The following is a 19,156-nucleotide window of genomic DNA, read 5'->3' on the forward strand; positions in this document are numbered from 1 at the left end:
AACGTCAGAAAAGGTCCTGCTGTAGTGGGATCGTTCGGATTGTTAAAACCACTAGCAGATGGTTTGAAATTGATTCTAAAAGAATACGGGTGACAAATTGACAATAAAATACCCCCATATAACGTTAGCTGCACCACCAACGGTGGATTTTCAATGATGAAAAATTCCGTCAAGAAAGGCATTAGTGTTGGTTTTGACCTTTAGCATCGGAGAATACTGCCGCTCAAGCCATTTTTTCCTTTTAAGTTTACAGTGGTTCAGAATTGCCATGACTCTCTCAAATGTAGCTCAATCAGGGCTATCTATTAGTTGATCAATTTGGCCCCATTGTAGCTCAATAGACTGTAAAGATGAGCCTTATCCACACGCGAGGCAATGTCGAATTGAATACAGGAGGACTATGTAAGGTTTCTACTCCTAATCATTGGATATTTGGAGAAATCCTAGTCAGGGCAAATGAGGAGTTCTTTCACCAATGACTATCATTGAATTTGGATGGGTGTCTAGAAAATTTCAGATCAACAAATAAGGAGAGAGGAAGAGGCAATTATGATGATAGAATTGTTGGCGTTTCCTTCTCCATTGATGAAGGAAAACTCTCCTTGGATAAAACATGCGAACACAGCATGTTGAATATGATTCGGATATAATTATTGAGTACCCTGCGAGTCGCCCCAAAATTATGTGACTTCTAAATTAAATTTTATAATATCTATGAATTAGATATGATTCCAGATGATATCTGGCCCAAGGGCAGCTATTGAGCGAGAGAGTTTGATTTGCTGAATGAATGGAAAAAGAAAAATGAAAGATAAAGGACAATTTAGAGTTTTTTTTTTTCCTGGGAGAGTCCTTTATATACATATTAGCATACATACCCAATAAATAAATAGGAAGGGTGTAGGGACACAAGTTTTTGGCAGACACTCCACCCTTCCAGTAGATAATATAAATCTGGTGCATAAATAGAGACTCACTCAGAATAGAGGTCCCAGACAGACACATCCAAACCTGACCACTTTTGGTTTTGAGTACATATCATGATAGTAGTAGTAGAGATTCCACATACCAACTGGGAATTAGGAAGATATATTGAAGTGATTTATATGTATAAATGGCTATTGGATTTCCACTTACTGATCTTAACTCCATGCAGTCTCATGATGATCGTGAACGGTTAAAACTTTCTGATCATGGTTTTTAGAAGAGTGCATCTTCCTCTTCTATTCATTCGCGTGACGAATCATCCAAGATGGAATGTGAGTGTTGGTCCGACCTTGATCTACTCGCCCTCCTTCCTTCCCGCATCCTATGCTTCTCCCCTGGTAAGCTCCACTGCATCACATACTCTTATGTTCAGTATAAGAGAGAGAGAGAGAGAGAGAGAGAGAGAGAGAGAGAGAGAGAGAGAGAGAGAGAGAGAGAGAGAGAGAGAGAGAGAGAGAGAGTACCCAATGTTGAGGTAAGAAAGTGGCTGGGTAAGCAGGAATGGAGATGAGTTTTGGTCCTCATTCTGCTGCTCCAAATCCAAATGCTGTTGTTGGGCAATTTCTTCCTCCTTCTCCTTGAGCTGTCGTTTCAAATCAAACATATAATAATTAATGCAGGACTTAGCTACAGAATTTAATTAGTATTATAACGTTAAATTAATTAGGTCACACCTTCTCCATAAGCTGGTTATTTTGGTCCTGTAACGCCTTCTCCTGTCACAGACGACACAAGTGAGTTAAAGCAACTTACAAAATTTGAAGTAACGGTGGTTTTGGCTAACCTAGTCAGTCACAACCTGACTCACTGACACCAACCCTTAAGTTGTTATTGAGAGTTGTGTACGTGGAAGGTCTTACCTTTTTCTGGAGATCGGAAATGGAATCATACATGAGCTGATTCTGCAAAAAAATTAAACCAATTCTCAAGAGGTTAATTTTGATTTCTCATGATCATCATCATAGTGGGTGAGCCAGCGGCGCAGTAGTTAAGTTGCACCATTGCAACATATTGGTCATAGATTCAAACCTTGGAAACAACCTCTCCTGCGAAGCAGGAGGTAAGACTGCATACATTTGCCTCTCCCAGACCCTGCAGTAGCTAGAGCCTCATGCATTGGGTTGCTCTTTTCTATGATCATCATCCTATTATGAAGCCCTAAGAATTGACACAATAAGTAAAAATTTATTACCTTTCTTGTCCTTATATGCTTGAGACCAGTATCAAGATGTTGCTCTAAACTTTGGAGTTCTTTGATACTCAGGGGCTCCAGATCTTGTCCCATGTAATGCCTGCAAACCTCAATTAATTACAATTTGTTATTTGTTTTCCTGATCTATATATGCATGCATTTGTTTGTGTACGCATTATGAAATGCTATAAGATACCGACTGACCTTTGATTTTTCTGTAAAATCTCAATCTTAGCCTTGAGTTTGGCATGTTCTAGAGACCAGTTTCCCTATCAAATATTCAGTCAAGTGTAAGTTTACATTTGAAAGAATTTAAACACAATATTCATCATGTATGGAGTAGAATAGTAAGTTTAAAAGATTTGAGAATATAATTTTTTTTCGATCCCAACAAGGACAATTTAAGTGATACTACTGTCTACAACGTAATAATAATAATAATAATCCATATATAAGCATTTTTTTAGGGGACAGATGATACAAGGCATACCTGTGATTCAGGATCAGATGCCACAAGCTGTCGCTCAGCATAAGAATATTGCTCGTATCTTTCAAGGATCTTCTCCATGCTGTGTCATAAGATGAAATCTTAGAATCTACCAACATATTCATAACCAAAGAAACCTTTGTGATTCACTGACAAAGGATTTTCATGGTAAAATGAAGTTAATGATGCTAAATGCATGTCACACACACACACACACACACTCGATTTCCTTTTAAGAAAATTCAATCATATAATCTATGTAGTTTCTGCATTGACCCTTTTGAATCCTATGCTTGTTGGCATTTGATGACATGGCCTCTATGTTTTGGTATCTATCTCCTACCTTCTTTGTTGATGCGGACGTTTTTGAACTGGCTAATGCTATTTCTTCATCCTTACTGTACACTACCAGTTAAACCAGTTAAAATATTATTTCTCACCACTTAGTATGATCATTCTATCTCATGATATTGTTTGTTGCTTCCGGGTTTCTCCCCTGCAAAATTGGAGAAAACAGACTCAAGAGAAATAACAATGTAAAAGGGAAACACCAACTATCATACTCTTCAAGGAATGATAGATGGTGGAGAAAAGCTACAATTCTTCTAGATTGTAGTAAAACTCTTCTAAGTTTCAGGAGGTCGAACTTTCAAGGTTCAAAGTTCTTAATTGATAAATTAATTCATCAAATCTTCACTATCTTCGTAGTGAGCAAAGCTCTTTATATATAGAAAACTAGTACTCAATTAAAAATCTTAATCTAAGTATCCTATGCACAAGTAGCCAGACTTGGCTCCCAGGCACAATATTTCTATTAAAACTACAAAAACAAAACAATCAAAATAGACTAATTAAAATCATGGTTGATATGTTATCCAAGATGTTGCCTATGTACTAAGATCCTTGAGTGGTCCTCCATATCCATTACTTCTCATCTTAAGAACCAAATAATTAAAGCAAGTGAAGAGGAACTAGAAAAATCATTCAAGCATGCTTTTCTTTGATCTTCCAATTGTGATGTCAAGTCAATGGTAAGATGGGCCAACAAAAGTGTCTAGGCTTTTTTATCAATTGTTCCCAACTTGCTACCATAAATAGAGAGATTTCTTCCAAAGTTAAAAGACTTACCTTGAACAGGGATGAATAGGGAAGACTTTAAATTCTTGAGAATTTGTCCCCTTGTTGGACTATTAAAATTCAACAAAGGAAACTCTTGCATTTAGTAACTCTTTCTCCTCAAGACTAGTTGAAATTGAATAAGAAAAGTTACCATAATTGAGTTGTTGATGTGGCTTTGAACTCGAGTTGATGATGTGGAATTCTTGATCATGCAAGCTATGTTGTTAACATGGGCTTGTTGAGCTAGGTTTGTTTGAGCTATTTTGGGCTAGTTTAGGTGCAAGTTTGGGGCTGCATCATTTTCTATCTAAGAGCGGCCCCTACACAATAGATATAGGGGGCGCACAATGACCACCGTGCCCCTCCTGGGGCGGGAGCCTCTATGTCTAGACGTAGGGGCCACTCTAGGACATAAAACATTTGCCATTGTAATTTAGTTTGAAAATGAGTTAGTGATTGCATTTAATTTCTTATTTTTGGTGTGTTATTGTGAGGCCCATTGTGAGTTTAAGGTCCTCTAGAGGTGAGAGAGTCCCACACTTGGGCAAGTGAGTTTCCAAGAGACCTCAGAATTAATCGGTCTTCTCTGATCCTTGAGTTAAGTGGTATTATCTAACCTTTGTCTTGTACTTGGCTCATTTTTAATTTTTTGAGCGGCATCAACTTGGTATCAGAGAAAGTTCCAAAAAACAATTCAACCCCGTATAACATCTGTTGAAGAAGCTTGTCTTTGTGATGAGGTAAATGAGTTACGACAAACAAATTCCAGCCTTCAAAGTATATTAAAGAAAATCTCAAGGAGAGTACTTTCATTTAGTGATCCACCATTTCATGCCCCATTCAAAAATTCCTAATGTTAAGGAAGAATGTGACAATGCATTAAGATCTACATTAACCTGATCATGCCCGTCATTGTGGTCATTGACACATCCTCCATCACTGACACATGTGCACTAAAAAGTGCCAACAAGAGTATTCGAATAGATGTTTTCTATTTTGATGGTAAACTTGATATTGACTCTAATGTTGATTGGATAAATTCTCTTGAAAATTTTCTGAAGTGGAAAGAGATGACAGAGAAAAGAAAAGTTGATTTTGTTACTACCAACTTCAAAGGTCATGCACTACTTTGGTAGCAACAATAATCTAAAACTTATACCTTAGGCCACCTTCATTACTAAATATCAATTAGTAGGTAGACACATTGGTGGTTTGCAATAAACCAATAAACATTTTCTCTACACCATGTATCTTGTCTTAACATAGCTCACCGATTAGCCTCAAAGGCCAAAGAGAAATTAGAACAAGTATCCTATAGGAGGTTTGATAAGTCTTCTACAGTGAGACATCTTGGAAAAGGAGCACTCAACCAGCCAAACCTAAAGCTCAAATGGCCCCAAACAACCTTATCACATGAAAAACCTAAAAATAGTGGGGTCTATTCCATTTGTTTCCATTGTAGAGATAAAGGTCATCGACGTGTGATCATCCTATAAAAAGATAGTGACCACCATTTAAATTTGAGTGAGCATATGAAAAATGACTGTGACTATGAAAACAATGATGAGGATGTTGAACCCCAAGAAGTGTATGACCCCAATAGTAGTGGACTGGAAAACCTTGTCACATGGCGAGTTTTATCCACACTAAAAGTTTGGAAGATGACCAAATGGGTAAGAATTAATATTTTTTCATTCCTAATGTATTGTTAATGGTCGCAAATGTATGGTTTTATAATTGAATTAGGTGGTTGTGAAAATATGGTGGCTAAGAGCATGGTGGAAATTTTGAATTTAAAATGTAAACCCCATCTAAATCCCTATAGCATTTCTTGGTTTAAATAGGGAGGTGAGATCCCCATTAATCAAAGATGTTTGGTAAATTTTTCAACTTGAAAATATTGTGATGAACTTTTGTTTGATGTTTTACCAATAGATGCTTGCCCCCTCTTACTTGAAAGACTTTGGCAATTCTATTGGAAAACATAGTATGATGGAGAAAAGAAGTCAAATGCCTTATCTCTTGTAGGGGTGTCAATTGGTCGGTTCGGTTTGGTTTCGGTCGGGTTGAATCGGATTCGGTCTAAGAATGAGGGAGACCAAAACCAATCCGTTAAGAAACTTCGATTTTTGGTCGATTTCGGTTTTGGTCCAGTTTGGTTTCGGTTTATTTTGATTTTTCAATATCGGGTTAATATCGGTTTAGATCAGTTTATTATTGGGCTTGAACCATAATGAAATCTTATATTCATAACTTATAATGACAAGATTTGACCAAAAAAACACTTTAAATTTATGATAAAATCATGGTTTATCGTTCTAAGGGAACTAATATTGAAACCAATGGATAACAAATTACTAAGAAGATAACTAATATTGAAATCACAAAATGAACCCTATTATCCCCAATCATTCTTTTAACTATTCAACTAGTTTTGTACAGTGAACAAGGAAATCAATGGAAACATTATTACAATTTACAAATCAAATTTCTCCATTCATGACCTAATATTCAATGATTTGTAACATTTTCTCTTACAATAATATTTTTTTTTACTAATATTGTGAAAAAATGGATATTCAATTCACCAATTTATAATCTCATAATCATTTATTTTTTAATTGGTTTCATTTGGTTTGGTTTCGATTTGGTTATTGGTCAGTTCAGTTTAGACCGATTTTCAGTCAGTCCCAACATACCTCAGTCCAAAACCAATCCAATAAGGATCGGTTGGTTTGATTTGTGTTTTATTAGTCGGTTTCTATCGATTTTTATCGGTTTGGGCTAGGTTTTGACACACCTAATCTCTTGGTGGAGTAAAATATATTTTAACTCCATTATTGAAGAAGTTGCCTTCCAAATACCATAAGAGTGAGAATTCTACTTTCTTATTGGCAAAATTATTGGAAAAGGTTTATAAAGAGACTTCTCAAGTTTATGTTCTACTAGACATTGAAGTTAACCACAAGTAAAAGGATGAGATGCCTAGTGATATAAAATAGCTACTCAATGAGTTCTCCAAAGTTGCTCCCGAAGAACTACCAAGTGGTTTACCTCTAATGTGTGATATTCCACATAGAATTGATTTTGTTCTGGGGCTTTGCCAAAATGATGAACTCTAAAGGCAAGTAGAAGACTAGTTAAAAAAAGAAAGCTTATTCAAAAAACCTAATCCTATGGGCTGTTCCGGCTTTTCTTCGGCCAAAGAAGGATGGATCATTAGGATTTGAGTTGATAGTTGGGCTATAATCAAAATTAAGATAAGAGTATAGATTTCCTATACCCCGACTTAATGAGAAGCTTGATATGATACATAGAGCAAGAGTATTTTCAAAACTTGATCTTAGAAGGGGTACCATAAATTCACTGAAAATGAATAAAAAATTGCTTTTAAGACTCTGAAGAGATACCGTGAGTGGCTTGTCATGTCATTTGGCTTATCGAATGCACCAACTATTTTTATGAGATTAATGTCTCAAGTTCTTGGACATTTTCTTGAAAATTTTATAATTGTTTATTTTGACGATATTCTCATATTTAGCTTTTCTTGTGATGAATACACTAAACATAAGCATCAGAAGTTTTGTGTAGAAAATACTTAGTCAATCTCAAGAAGTGTTTATTAATGGCTGAGATTATATTATTTTTGGGATGATAAACTCCACAGTCCCGAAGGGCAGTTTACGGATTGAAAACTTTCTATTGGCGGTTCATTAGAAGGATTAACATTATTGCATTGGGTGGAAGCTTGTTTACATTTTTCATGGTCTGCTCAACTTAGCTGAACAAAAGCCTAATGACTGTTTTCTTGTTAGAATTGCAGAAATTATTTTCCTGCAGCAAGAGTACTCTCCTAAAGATTTTAACCTATAGAACAATTGCAGGTATGAGGAAGTGCCTCTTGGCGTGGTGGTGGATGTCAGTGTAGCGGAGCGCTGGCCTAAGTTCTGGGAGAGAACGCTTGTTCAACTCTTCCCCCCCCCCCCCCCCCCTAAATCAGATGTGTAACATCTTGTTATTCACCCCTTGTGGCCTTGGCCCCCTCCTTCCACACCCTCCACCCCTTGGCCGCCCTTCCTTAAGTTGGGATGCCAACCCTAATGGCCTACGGGTCCTCGATTGGATATGACAAACAGAAAAAAAACATGGTAGGTATGGGCTAAGCTATGGTGTTATTAGAATTTTGGCTAGAGCTTACTATTTACAAGAAGAAATTCAGGTAATCTCTATTATTGGGTTCTTAGGGGTGTGACACGGTACTCCGCCTCAAGAAGCGAGGTCTCGTGATCAAACCTTCGCCGCTACACCTAACTTCTTGGGGCCACCGCACGAGGGTTATTGTCTCGGACTGACCCGGTCTTGTGTAAGTGGTATTACAGTGACTCCAAGGACTGTCAAAGATCCGGACACCCTGTGTATCCAAAATAAAAACTGGGTGACCATACTTTGTTTCTAGAAATGGAAGAAAATGGGAGCAACGGTAGTAAAAAGCTAATCAAATATAGCTAGATATTTGGACAGATGCAAGTATCTTCATCACATTATGATGTTTGAATGTATTTAAAAACCTATTACGATGTTTCAATACATTTAGAAAATGAATTGTACAAAACAACTTTTAAAAATGTGTACTTGAATATTGGGTCAAAGTGTATTTTCTATAACTATGAGGTTTAGTCTTGATCCCCTACTGGATGTCTATAATTGTATTCAATTTGGTGACGTTTATCCTGTTGTTGTTGCCATTACAAGATTTCTTTTGTTTACTTCGATATATCAAGTCATTTCCTGATGACACTTCTTACATTCATACGTAGTATTTATGTATATATATATGTTAGTTTAGGTTGTTTTAAAGGTTATCTACTAGTTTTAAGTTATTGTGATGTTTAAGTGTTTCGTTAAGGGATGAAGATACTTAGGTTGTCTGAAATTTTTATTATGGTTCTGTTACTTTCATTGTGTTAATCCATTTCTTTGTTTTGCTCTAATTCTCAGATTTTAGGTCAAATTGTGAACTACTTGAAAATGAATGGATTCACTTTTTTTTCCCCGGTTAAATCAGAAATCTTACTAAGATGGGAGTATAAAAAACAATCCCAATATCCCAGCATCCATAAGACCTAGATCATGGCATGATAAATCTCCAGTTCTTCGTTGCTGACAGCTGGGAAAACTGTTCTTTATACATAAAATTTGCATAAAACCCTAGACCATCTTATCTGACTCTTAATTCATTACCCTTGACAGTCCATAGTAATCATTTCACTTCTACTTTATCAACCTAATTGCCATGGTTCCCCTCTTATTTTACATCCTGAAACTCTAGTGACAACCCTTCTAACCATATTTCCAATCGTAACTTCTAACCCTAATTTCCATAGTTGACTTTCCACTTGAAATTCTGAATCCATAGTTCACTTCCCACTTGAAATTCTAAATCTGTCCTTCACTTGGTAGCATTTTGTAACAATGACCTTAATTTTTTTATATTAAATCGTAACATTTGAATTAACTTAGAACAAAATTCATTGACCTTTAACTTATTTTTCATTTTTGAGTCCCTGGTTTTGCCATGACCTAGCTGTTCTGGTTAAGATCCTTCATTACACTGGAGGAGATTTGAGCTGGGTTAGTAGGGAGAAGCTTAGGCAGAGTTAACCAACCTGGTCTAAGGCTATAGAGCACTGCCTAGCTGACTGATGTATGTGAACTACATTTGATCACTAGAATAGGGCTGTAATTTCATGACTACCCAGTTGAAATAAATGACCAGGAGGCCAGGCCTGTTTTGACACCAATTTGGACAATATTTCTTTAAAGCAACATTAATGAGAACAAGGTTTTCCAGGTCTGATGATAGGTGACAGTTTCAGGGCACTCCAGCTCCTCAACTATTGAAAGAAGGTATGCGTTTGCACTCATCAAAGACTGAATTATAGATGGTCACTCTCTTGTTACTTTAATGTGCTTTAGTAGCTCATCCAACCTGGGCGGTGTATTTCCTATCATGATGACAAGTTCCTTGAAGGAGTCAAGGGTACTTAATTCTTGCCCACTACACAAACCCTGAATTAATTCTATGAGAAGTATTTAGGTGCGCAAAAAGAACAAAAGTTCTACTATTTATCCATTGAAATGTCAGATTGTTTTGTAACTAATACTTCTAAGTGATCAGAGATCTTCATGAGTTTGAAGCGGTTTTAAGACAGCCTGAATTAATGATTCAAAGATGGTTTATTTGAATCTTGACTATATTTAGTAACTATAATTACTTCTATGAATTTGAGTGAGTTGCTGTTTACAATTTCAAAGTAGTACAATATCACTAATCCTTGACTTTATTTAATTTTTGGAATCATTCTTGGTGTTTTAAAAGTGGTTTGTTTGCTGTTGAGATAATCTTTAGTTGAAGAGTCCTCACGTTTCAATCCCATTTCAAGCAAGTTATGGATAAGATGTGAAGATATTGTACGAGAATTTGAATTTATGTCGGTGGTTTCTTGCAGGATTTTCTTCAGTACAAGCGATAGCCTAACTGTTTATGTCCTTTTGCAAATATACTTTCCAGTACTGATAGTGTATAATTTTTTCTCCAAAAAACTGTATACAAGTATTAGGTTGATGTTCTATCTTCTACTGATTGCGAATTAGATCTTTACTCCTATTTTATAAGTCTTGAATCTCAATATAAAAGACTTGATAATTATGGGTTGAACTTAAATTTATCCTATTTCCATAAATGAATAATTTGCAATTATCATGTCATTTTTTTTTATTTCATTTCTAGTGTTTCAATAATTCCAAGTTGATTTATCCATCCCACGTCCTGTGGCTATCAAAACTGATCAGTTCTTTACATGGTTCCTGAATTTTGCTAGAAATCAATCCTATGGATTGCCCCTTTCAGTTAAAACTAGGGAGTTTCAATTATATTGGCCTTTTGATCTGGGGTTGTATGGTATATGACATCTTTAAATTTCTCTTAAACCAAAATCTAAAAGTTTTTTCCCCCTCCAAACTCTTTTCACTACCCTCTTATTTTAACAATCTACAGTTTTCTAGGGTATACCCTAGTTACATAACTGTAGAGTTCCACGCTGGTTAATCCTTCTTGTCACGTTTTATCCTCTCATCCAGAAATTATATTAGTTTCTGATGAAAAAGTGGCTGTCTGATTCAAGAGCTAGTTAATGACCATGAGCAAATAAAAGAGATCTGAAGAACAAATTAGTGGACAAGTTAGATGGGCCTTTGGAGTGATCACTCAGATTTCAGACCCTAGGAACTTCAGAAATTTAGTGACGAGGCCATAATCCAAGACTCTATATAGGCAATAATACAAATCTCTTTTTGGAAGGGCGAACTCTTGATGGCCATCTCTTATAATTGAAGTGTTAACTGGTGGCTGCTTGATTGAAAAGCTGTGAGAACTCACGGTAGATGATCATCTAAGACGAGAGCATCTTAGGGCTAGTGGTCTGTAGATGCATCCATATGGGCTGTAATGTAGTAGTTATCCACTCAATCTATGCCACTTACTTACAACAGAATTTACTTTTGCATTTTGCACAATCTGTGATTAGGAGGTCAAAACAGAGATTCTTACACGAAGGAAATCTACAAGACATATGTTGTCTTGGAGAGAGTTTGTTCTGGTGCTACTCTCTATGCCAAAGCTAAGGTTTAAAAGGGAGCGATATTGTGACAGCAGAGAAAACTCTTTTATGATACGAGGAGCACACCACCAGGACAAAGTAAACTCCAGACATGTGAACCTACTGTTTCTCAAGGAAGGTTTGTTTCTTACAATGAGAGAGTAAGCAGGGCCTATTGTAGTTGCCACTGGTGGTGTATTAATGTGGCTATTTACAAAATGGCCTGGCTATGAACCCCCGCCACCAAAGAAACAGCCACAAAAACTATAGTTTGGTTAATGGTGTATGATGTTGATTGTTGGAAACCATAAGAGATTATGTTGAGTGAACCTGGCAATCTGATACCAAAGAAGTTTGCAGTGGAAACAAAACCACTATTGAGATTTGACAAGGAGGCAACATCAGTTGTTGTTTCATGACTCCTTGTAAGAAATACTTATAGAAAGGAAAACCTAAAACAATGCAAGTAACAAATGGAAAATCGCAAACAAAAAATCATACAATGTAACACAAGGATTTGCATGGCTCGACAAGATTAATTGCCTATGTCCATGATGAAATAAGACTTGCTTCATTATCAATGGAGAATAGGGTTACAGCCGTTTGTCCTCCCACATCTCTCAGATTACAGAGAATGAACCATCTCTATGAATTTATAGAGAAACATATCCAGACACACATTACCAAAATACATAGTTATTAGGGCATTGCCAAGGCACTGCTAAGGCGTTAAGACGGTATGGGTAGGCTAAGGCAGTCATGCGCTTAATGGGTTCATGTAAGGCGACGCCTTATGACCAAGGCAGACACCTTTTTATGTTTTTGTTTGTTATTTCTTTTTAAATGTCTAACCATAGATTCCATATCTTTTGTTGTGTTTGGCAAGTCCGTGGGAATTCAATACACTTGAGAACTACGGGATTAAGTCTATATAAAGTTAAAACCACATTTGTGGTTAAACATATCACAAATTGCAAAATCCTTTTGGCTATTTTCTTCTTCGTTTGGGAGAATTAGGGCATTGGTATTCCTTCCTCCATCGATTCCAGCTCTGGCGACTCTCCTCCTGTGATTCTTCCTCTGGCGAGTTTTCCTCAGGCCATTCCGGCTCCGACAAGGTATTCTTTTTCTTTTTCCAGTTCTTTGTTACTGAACGGAGATCTCTTTCTCATATGTTTTTCCTTCTTCTTTCTTTCTATTCCTCTTCCCTTATTCCCTTCTTCTTATTTCCATTCCAACGAGACTTCCCTTTTCTTCTTTCATGGTTTTCTTTTCCCATTCCAGCTATTGACCGTAGTTGCAACCCGAATTAGACTAACAGGATTAGAAATATAGTAGATGATCTTAGGCACTCATTTTTGCATCATAGAGGCAAGTATAATAAATTCTTACATATTTTAACGACTTTTTTTCTTTATATTTATAATGTTGTTTCATAGTTATATTATTTGTTATAATAAAGTTGAACTTAGTTTATTCACTTTATTGATTTGTTTTTTTGATGAATATCCTACACTGGTATGAATCTTTAACCTATATTTTGCATATAAGTAGAATTATATAATTTTTAATATGCTATTTGTGCCAAATAAAATGGCTACATAAAAAAAAAACAACACTAGAACGCTTTATTCGATAAGGCGACGCCTTATTATCCACCCTATCGCCAAAGCACTTCAAAAGACCCTCAAAAGCCTTGATCGCCTTCCCGCCTAAATAACTATGCCGAAATATCCATATAACCTAAAAAAATTTCCCTAGAGGCTATCGCTCTGAACCCCCGCATGGTGGACTGATTCCTTTAGGGCTCTTAACAGTCCTTCAGAATCAGCCTACAAACACAAGTGATGGGATACAAGACATCATACTCCCAAAGTACCAAACAAATGGTACAAATTCCAGAGGAGGAATTAATGAAATAGAACATTAAGATGAATCCATCCTTCCTTAAAATGAGCTGAATAAATTACCTTGTTTTATTATTTACTCATTTATTTATTTTTTGTATGCATTGAGCTTGATTTACTACGAGTATTGCAGTGCAAGGGAGTGAGGTAGGCTCATACCGTGCACTACAAAAAAGAGGGGGAAGGTGGTGCATATTGTGCAAGGAAAAGGCATGTTCCTACACCAAGATGTGGCAACAACAATCCTCTACCCTTACCAACTAAACTTGCTTACACCCTCTGATGTAGGCCTAGATCACATGGCCAAAATATTTGAAACAAATGCGACCACCTTGAGGTGTTATAGTGGTCCAATTGTATAAAGGCTTGCAAGGGTGGCTTAAGAGCTAGTCCAAAACCACCAGGCCAAGGGAGAACCAACCAATGAGGCCAGCCTAGTTTGGTTCAATCCAAATTATGCACCTACTTCTAAATCTTTAGTGGATTCCACCTCAGCCCCCTTGAAACCATAACCCTTTAGTAGAAAGTGAGGTGACAACTTCTCTTTAACAAGAATCATTCTTCTAAAGTCTTCTCCATTGGAACTGCCATCAAGACTTTAGAATTTGCATCAAAACCTTGGATAACAAAAGAAATAATTTTTGTAGCAAAACAAAATAGTGGGATTTCTCTACCATTTGGTTTTTCTTTTCTTTTCTCTTAAGCAAAGATCTAGTACAATCTCAACCTTAGGATCTTAGGGATAGAAGCTGGGATTTTAGGATCTAATTTTCCTATAGAAGGCCACCAAAGTTAGCTTGCAAGTCAGTGAATTACTAAATATTAAATGAAGATTGCCTAGTGCATTTCTCTTGAACCTTGAAGAGGTCATTTTGAAACGTAGAAGAGTTTCACTGCTTCCTTGAATAATAGGAGCTTTTCCTATCCTAATTGCATCTTAAAAGGATCGTAAGACCCGGTGCCATAAACACATCCTAGAAGAGTTGAGTTTCAACTCATACCAATTCTGTCTCCATCCTTTTTGTTTAGAATTCTGTCCTTGCTCGTGCACAGATTCATGAGACATTTTGAGCACACTACACTACTTTTCTGAGAAAATATTTGTCATCAGAATTGTAGAGCTGTAAGTTTTTATTCAGTAGGCTTTAGAATTAGGTCATTCTGACCTATATTGAGCAAGATATCCTCATTATTCTGAGGTCCTACAAACTGAAATTTCTGAACGTTGAGTGCTTGTATTTGAAGTTGTATAATTCACTCTCCCAATCCATTGGTTTCAACAGCCTATATTGAGACTTGCATCACCTAATAATTTTGATATTTCAATGTCTTAAAATTATTTTTACCATAAGCTTGACTTCTTTCATTTTTTTTATTCAGTCCTAGCTAAAAGTTTTGGAAGTAGTCTATTTTTCCTTAGTTGTTTCCTATACAGATTAGGGTTTTAAGATTTAGTTAGGTTTATTGGTCGTGTTTCAGTCTTTAAAAATTAGGGTTGGACATGGAGTATCTAAGCAAGTTGTTAAGTAGATGTAGGCATTGATTTAAATTAAGAGTAAAAAGTGCCAGTTTCCAATGGGCAGTACTTGGACATTGTCACTGCCTTACTATTTGTACAAATTTTGCTGCTTTTCCCGTTTGTTCTTCTACTATAAACAATCTTGGGTTTCTGCATCTTTCTTTATGTTGATTCCGTGTTCGTCCAAACTTTCTCACTAAATTTCTAGAATATGGCTAGGGACCATCTATTTTTCTTAGATTATAACATGTTTTCATCTAAGACCTTATATTCAAGCATCATCAATAGTGAAATCATCAGTTCTTGATAATTCTTAGTCATGTAATTGCATAACTTGAGGATACAAGAACTAACTAGGTTAGTGAATTTAAAGAAGCCAACTATTGCCACCTTCAGTGATTGTAAGAAATCCAGCTTTAGTCAACTAATCTTTATATTCTCCTCTACAATGGCAACACTTTCATCTTCCATGAGATATGGATTTCCATGTCATAAAATTTCATGAATTTTCCTGCTAAAAACCTATATTTCATACACTTTTTTTTTAGTTTGGGGGTGGGGTGAGTAAAGGTAAAGAATACCATGCTTGTTTCTTTTTCTTCTTGGTTCATCCCCTTGATGAGAAAAAGTTAGATTCACAGCCGATCCATTACCAATCCAAATACAGGCCGAAGTTCAATTCCAATCCAATCCGGGACCCAATTCTATTATTTTGAGATTAAATTTCCTTATTTGTTTCCAATGCAGGATAAGATTTTAAGTTTTGATTAGAATCTTATTTGTCTTGTTTCAGTCCTTTGAAAGTTAGGGTTGAAAATTGCAAACAAGGCATTGGTTTCAAGATTTAAATAAAAGTTCTAGTATTTGTTTAGGGCTTGTTTGATAACGTTGCGTTTCTGCCGTTTCTGCTTTTCTTTGTTCCTAGAAATGGAGAAACGGGGTAAAAAGAGTTTGGCAACCATGTTTCTTTTCACTTGTTTTTAGAAGTTGAAATTGAAATTTGTTTCTATTTATGGTCCAAGAAAAGGCCCATGCGAAACAAGTCTCACTCGTTTTGCCATTTCTTGAAACGACAAATTGAAGGGAAAAAAGACTCCAACCCTGACATTTTTACCCAAATTTCACTCTGAGGTCTGTGAGAGTCTCTCGATTGTGAAGACAAGAGTACTCCTCTTCACAGTACCACCTGCAAGTACCTCTGACGAAGAGCCTCCAAGGCAAGTCTCATGACGCCTGCGGTAGTCTTTTCACCTGCAGAGATTCCTTATACAGTGTTGCAAAGAAGATGTATTACTGACTTGGAAAGCTGGAAGCTTTAGGGCTACAAAAGAGGCAACTTTGAAGCTGAACATCTACCTCTGCTTCAAATTTTCAAAATCGTCGTGCGATTTCAGGCAGTGTCAAACAATGCCTTCGGTTCCCCTGTATTTATTTCACCTTTTCTCCATTCTTCTACAAAGTAGGAGATTCTTCTCCCAAACCTTACCAAAAATCCTAAGATTTTTCTTTGGAAAGGGTAGGATATGGCAAGTTTTTTATTGATTGTTTTGAACAAATTGTAGAACTTCCCGACCGTGCTAGTCTACGGGTTTAGAAGATGAGTTCGCTGTGTCCGATTACCTTCAACTACTACTCTGTGAAATCGGTGTGTTCCTTTAAGATCAACGAGGGGTTATTAAGCCTTTTGTTGTAATTACGCTTGTTATCAAACACCATTGCCTACAGAAAACGTTTCGAGAAACAAGGTTTATCAAACATCTTAAATTCCGTTTCTGTTCCCAGAAATGTGAATTTATGTTTGTTCTGTTTTTGGACACATAAACGTTGTCAAACGGTGCCTTAAATATCACCTGGGTATGTGCCATTGGTTACCATTTATGTGATTTTTGTGGCTATTCTTTTATTTATTTATTTAATTATTTTTTACTATAAACAATCTATTTTGTTAATGTTGTGTAGTATGTCCGTAAATTTCTTGAATTTGGTTACGCAATGGATTTTTTTTTTGCTAGTGGTCTGTAAATTATAATAAAAACAATGAATACCGATGTAAACCTAAAGATGGGCTGCTGAAACTTATGGATCAGGAGAGAATCAAATAACATGCTCAAACACTGGCAGAAGTACATAATTTTCAGTTTGGAGGGACCTTAGTAAAATGGTGATATGTTGCTCTGTATAGGTCGAAATGACTTGATTCCAAATCATACTGAAGAACTCTCTATCCTATAACTTTCATCACAAATGTTTTCTTAGACAAGCATTGTAGCATACTCGAAATGGCTCATGAAGCTTGTGCATGAACCAGGATAGAATTATAAAATAAAATAAAATGAATGGAGATAGATTTGGGGTTGAAATGCAACTCTTCTGGGATTATTATAGCTTCAACAAGGTCTTGCAACTCTTCTAGGATGCAAGTGAAGTAGAAAATCCAATTGTTCTAAGATGGATTGAAACTTCTTCTAGGTTTCAAAGAAACTCTTACAGGTTTCGAAGATGAACTCTTTAAGGTTCAAGAGATAAGCACTAAGCAATTTCGTTCAAAAATTTACTCAAAATCCACTTGTTTACATGAAATCTTTGGAGGTCATTTATAAACAAATTAAATTATAAATCTCTGGTTCTACCCTGAGATTCTAAGGCTGTGATTGCACAAGAAAAGATAAGAAAGATTGTAGAGAAATCCAACTATTTTGGAAAGTTGTTTTCTGTATTGTCCAAGGTCTTGATGAAAGCTTGAAGGTTGAATTTTGACATATGTGAGGTTTTCACAATTTCCAAGACTAACTCAAATTCCAAAGATGAGTTCCCAAAGGAGTCAAAGGAGCTGAGGTGGAAATCCACCAAGGAGGTTGAAGGAATAATCCTACAGGTATATGTGAGTTGGCTTGAACAAGCTAGATTGCATCAAGCTAGGTTGGCCTTATTGTCTGGTTCTCCTTTGGTTTGGTGGTGTAAGACTAGTTCACAAGCCACCCTCACGGGCCTAGATATGATCGGACCTCAGTAGCACCTTCGGGTATTTTCAGGCATGTAAACTAGGACTATATAAAATACATAATTAATGTTTGAGCATTCCTAGATGACACCAATACAAACAAAATTTTACCTCAAACTACACCTTCAGCATGGCTATCAGTAGAGGAAAGAAGAAAACCAAAAACATTAGCAAACCTATATATAGGTTGCCGTAATCATTCCCAATTCAGGTTAGAGACTTAGAGCTGATACACGAGGGACCACTATTCCAACTTTTGCATCTAGAAGATTTTTCTGCCCTCTTAGAAAGGGCATCAGCCATTGAATTGACTTCTCAAAAACAATGGGAAAAATATACCACTGTATGGACGAGAGATAATTTTGCAAGTGAATCCACTATTGCAGAAATTTCCAAGGGATGTTTCAATGAGAAATATAGTCCAAAACCTATCACAAGGAGTACGTGGAACTGTGGAAGAGATACCTGGTGAGCTGAATTGCATATCTCACTCAAAAAAGTAGAATGACACTACGGAAAGACCAACCTTCCATTCCTTATAAAGTCAGAAACCTTCGCAACAAAACATGCAAAGAAATCCAACCCAAATTTAAAGCTTCCTCTAATGAGAACTCCCCAAGCCATTGGTGCTCCAAAAAATTAATCTGAGTATCGTAAGCAAAGATCCACCAATTTCGAGAGCTAAATGAGTTCCAAACTTTTTATTTCCTAGAAGAATTGTAGTGTATACATACGTCCTAATAGACCCATCCTCAAGGAGATACTTACTTCGCATAGAAAGAAGCAAAAACTGAACTATCATTCTTCATTGCCCAACATTGTTACGCAATTAATGCAAGATGGTTAGGCACTGGAAGTCTTGGTAGTGAGTTTTCAATTACCATGATGTTACATCAAGGATCCTCTTTAAGTCCTTATCTATTTGTAGTTATCATAGATGATTTTTTTAAGGCAATCAAGGGGAGGTTCAATGGTGTATGCTTTTTGCTGATGATATTGTTCTAGGGGATGAGATAGTGGCAAGAATTAATGATAAGTTGGAGTTATAGAGATCTACTTCAGAATCAAGAGGTCTTAAGATAAGTAGAACAAAGATGGAGTACATGGGTGTAGTTTAGTCGCTCCAGGACTAACTCCGAAGTGGTGAAATTTGATGAGAGAGAGATTTCACAAAGCAACTGTTTTAGATATTTGGGGCCAACCATAAACAAGGAAAATGAGATAAATGATGATATTTCTCACATAATTGAAGTAGGATAGACGAAGTGGAGAGTGCTTTTAGAATG

At 36.4% G+C, this 19,156-nt stretch overlaps 1 protein-coding gene across 1 annotated transcript in view; it reads right to left on the reverse strand.

Moving 5' to 3' along the window:
• Positions 1–805: 805 nt before the first annotated feature.
• LOC122076172 (truncated transcription factor CAULIFLOWER A-like) overlaps positions 806–19,156 on the reverse strand; it is a 28,620-nt gene continuing 10,269 nt past the window's right edge. The window contains exons 2-8 of the mRNA XM_042641483.1: positions 2,670–2,748; positions 2,384–2,448; positions 2,180–2,279; positions 1,848–1,889; positions 1,662–1,703; positions 1,452–1,570; positions 806–1,335 (exon numbers count right to left, since the gene is read on the reverse strand). Of these exons, the coding sequence (XP_042497417.1) occupies positions 1,224–1,335; positions 1,452–1,570; positions 1,662–1,703; positions 1,848–1,889; positions 2,180–2,279; positions 2,384–2,448; positions 2,670–2,748 (559 nt within the window). The 3' untranslated portion in view covers positions 806–1,223. The remainder of the gene's footprint in view (positions 1,336–1,451; positions 1,571–1,661; positions 1,704–1,847; positions 1,890–2,179; positions 2,280–2,383; positions 2,449–2,669; positions 2,749–19,156) is intronic.

Source organism: Macadamia integrifolia, chromosome 4 (genome assembly GCF_013358625.1).
Source record: "Macadamia integrifolia cultivar HAES 741 chromosome 4, SCU_Mint_v3, whole genome shotgun sequence".
Taxonomy (NCBI): Eukaryota; Viridiplantae; Streptophyta; class Magnoliopsida; order Proteales; family Proteaceae; genus Macadamia; species Macadamia integrifolia.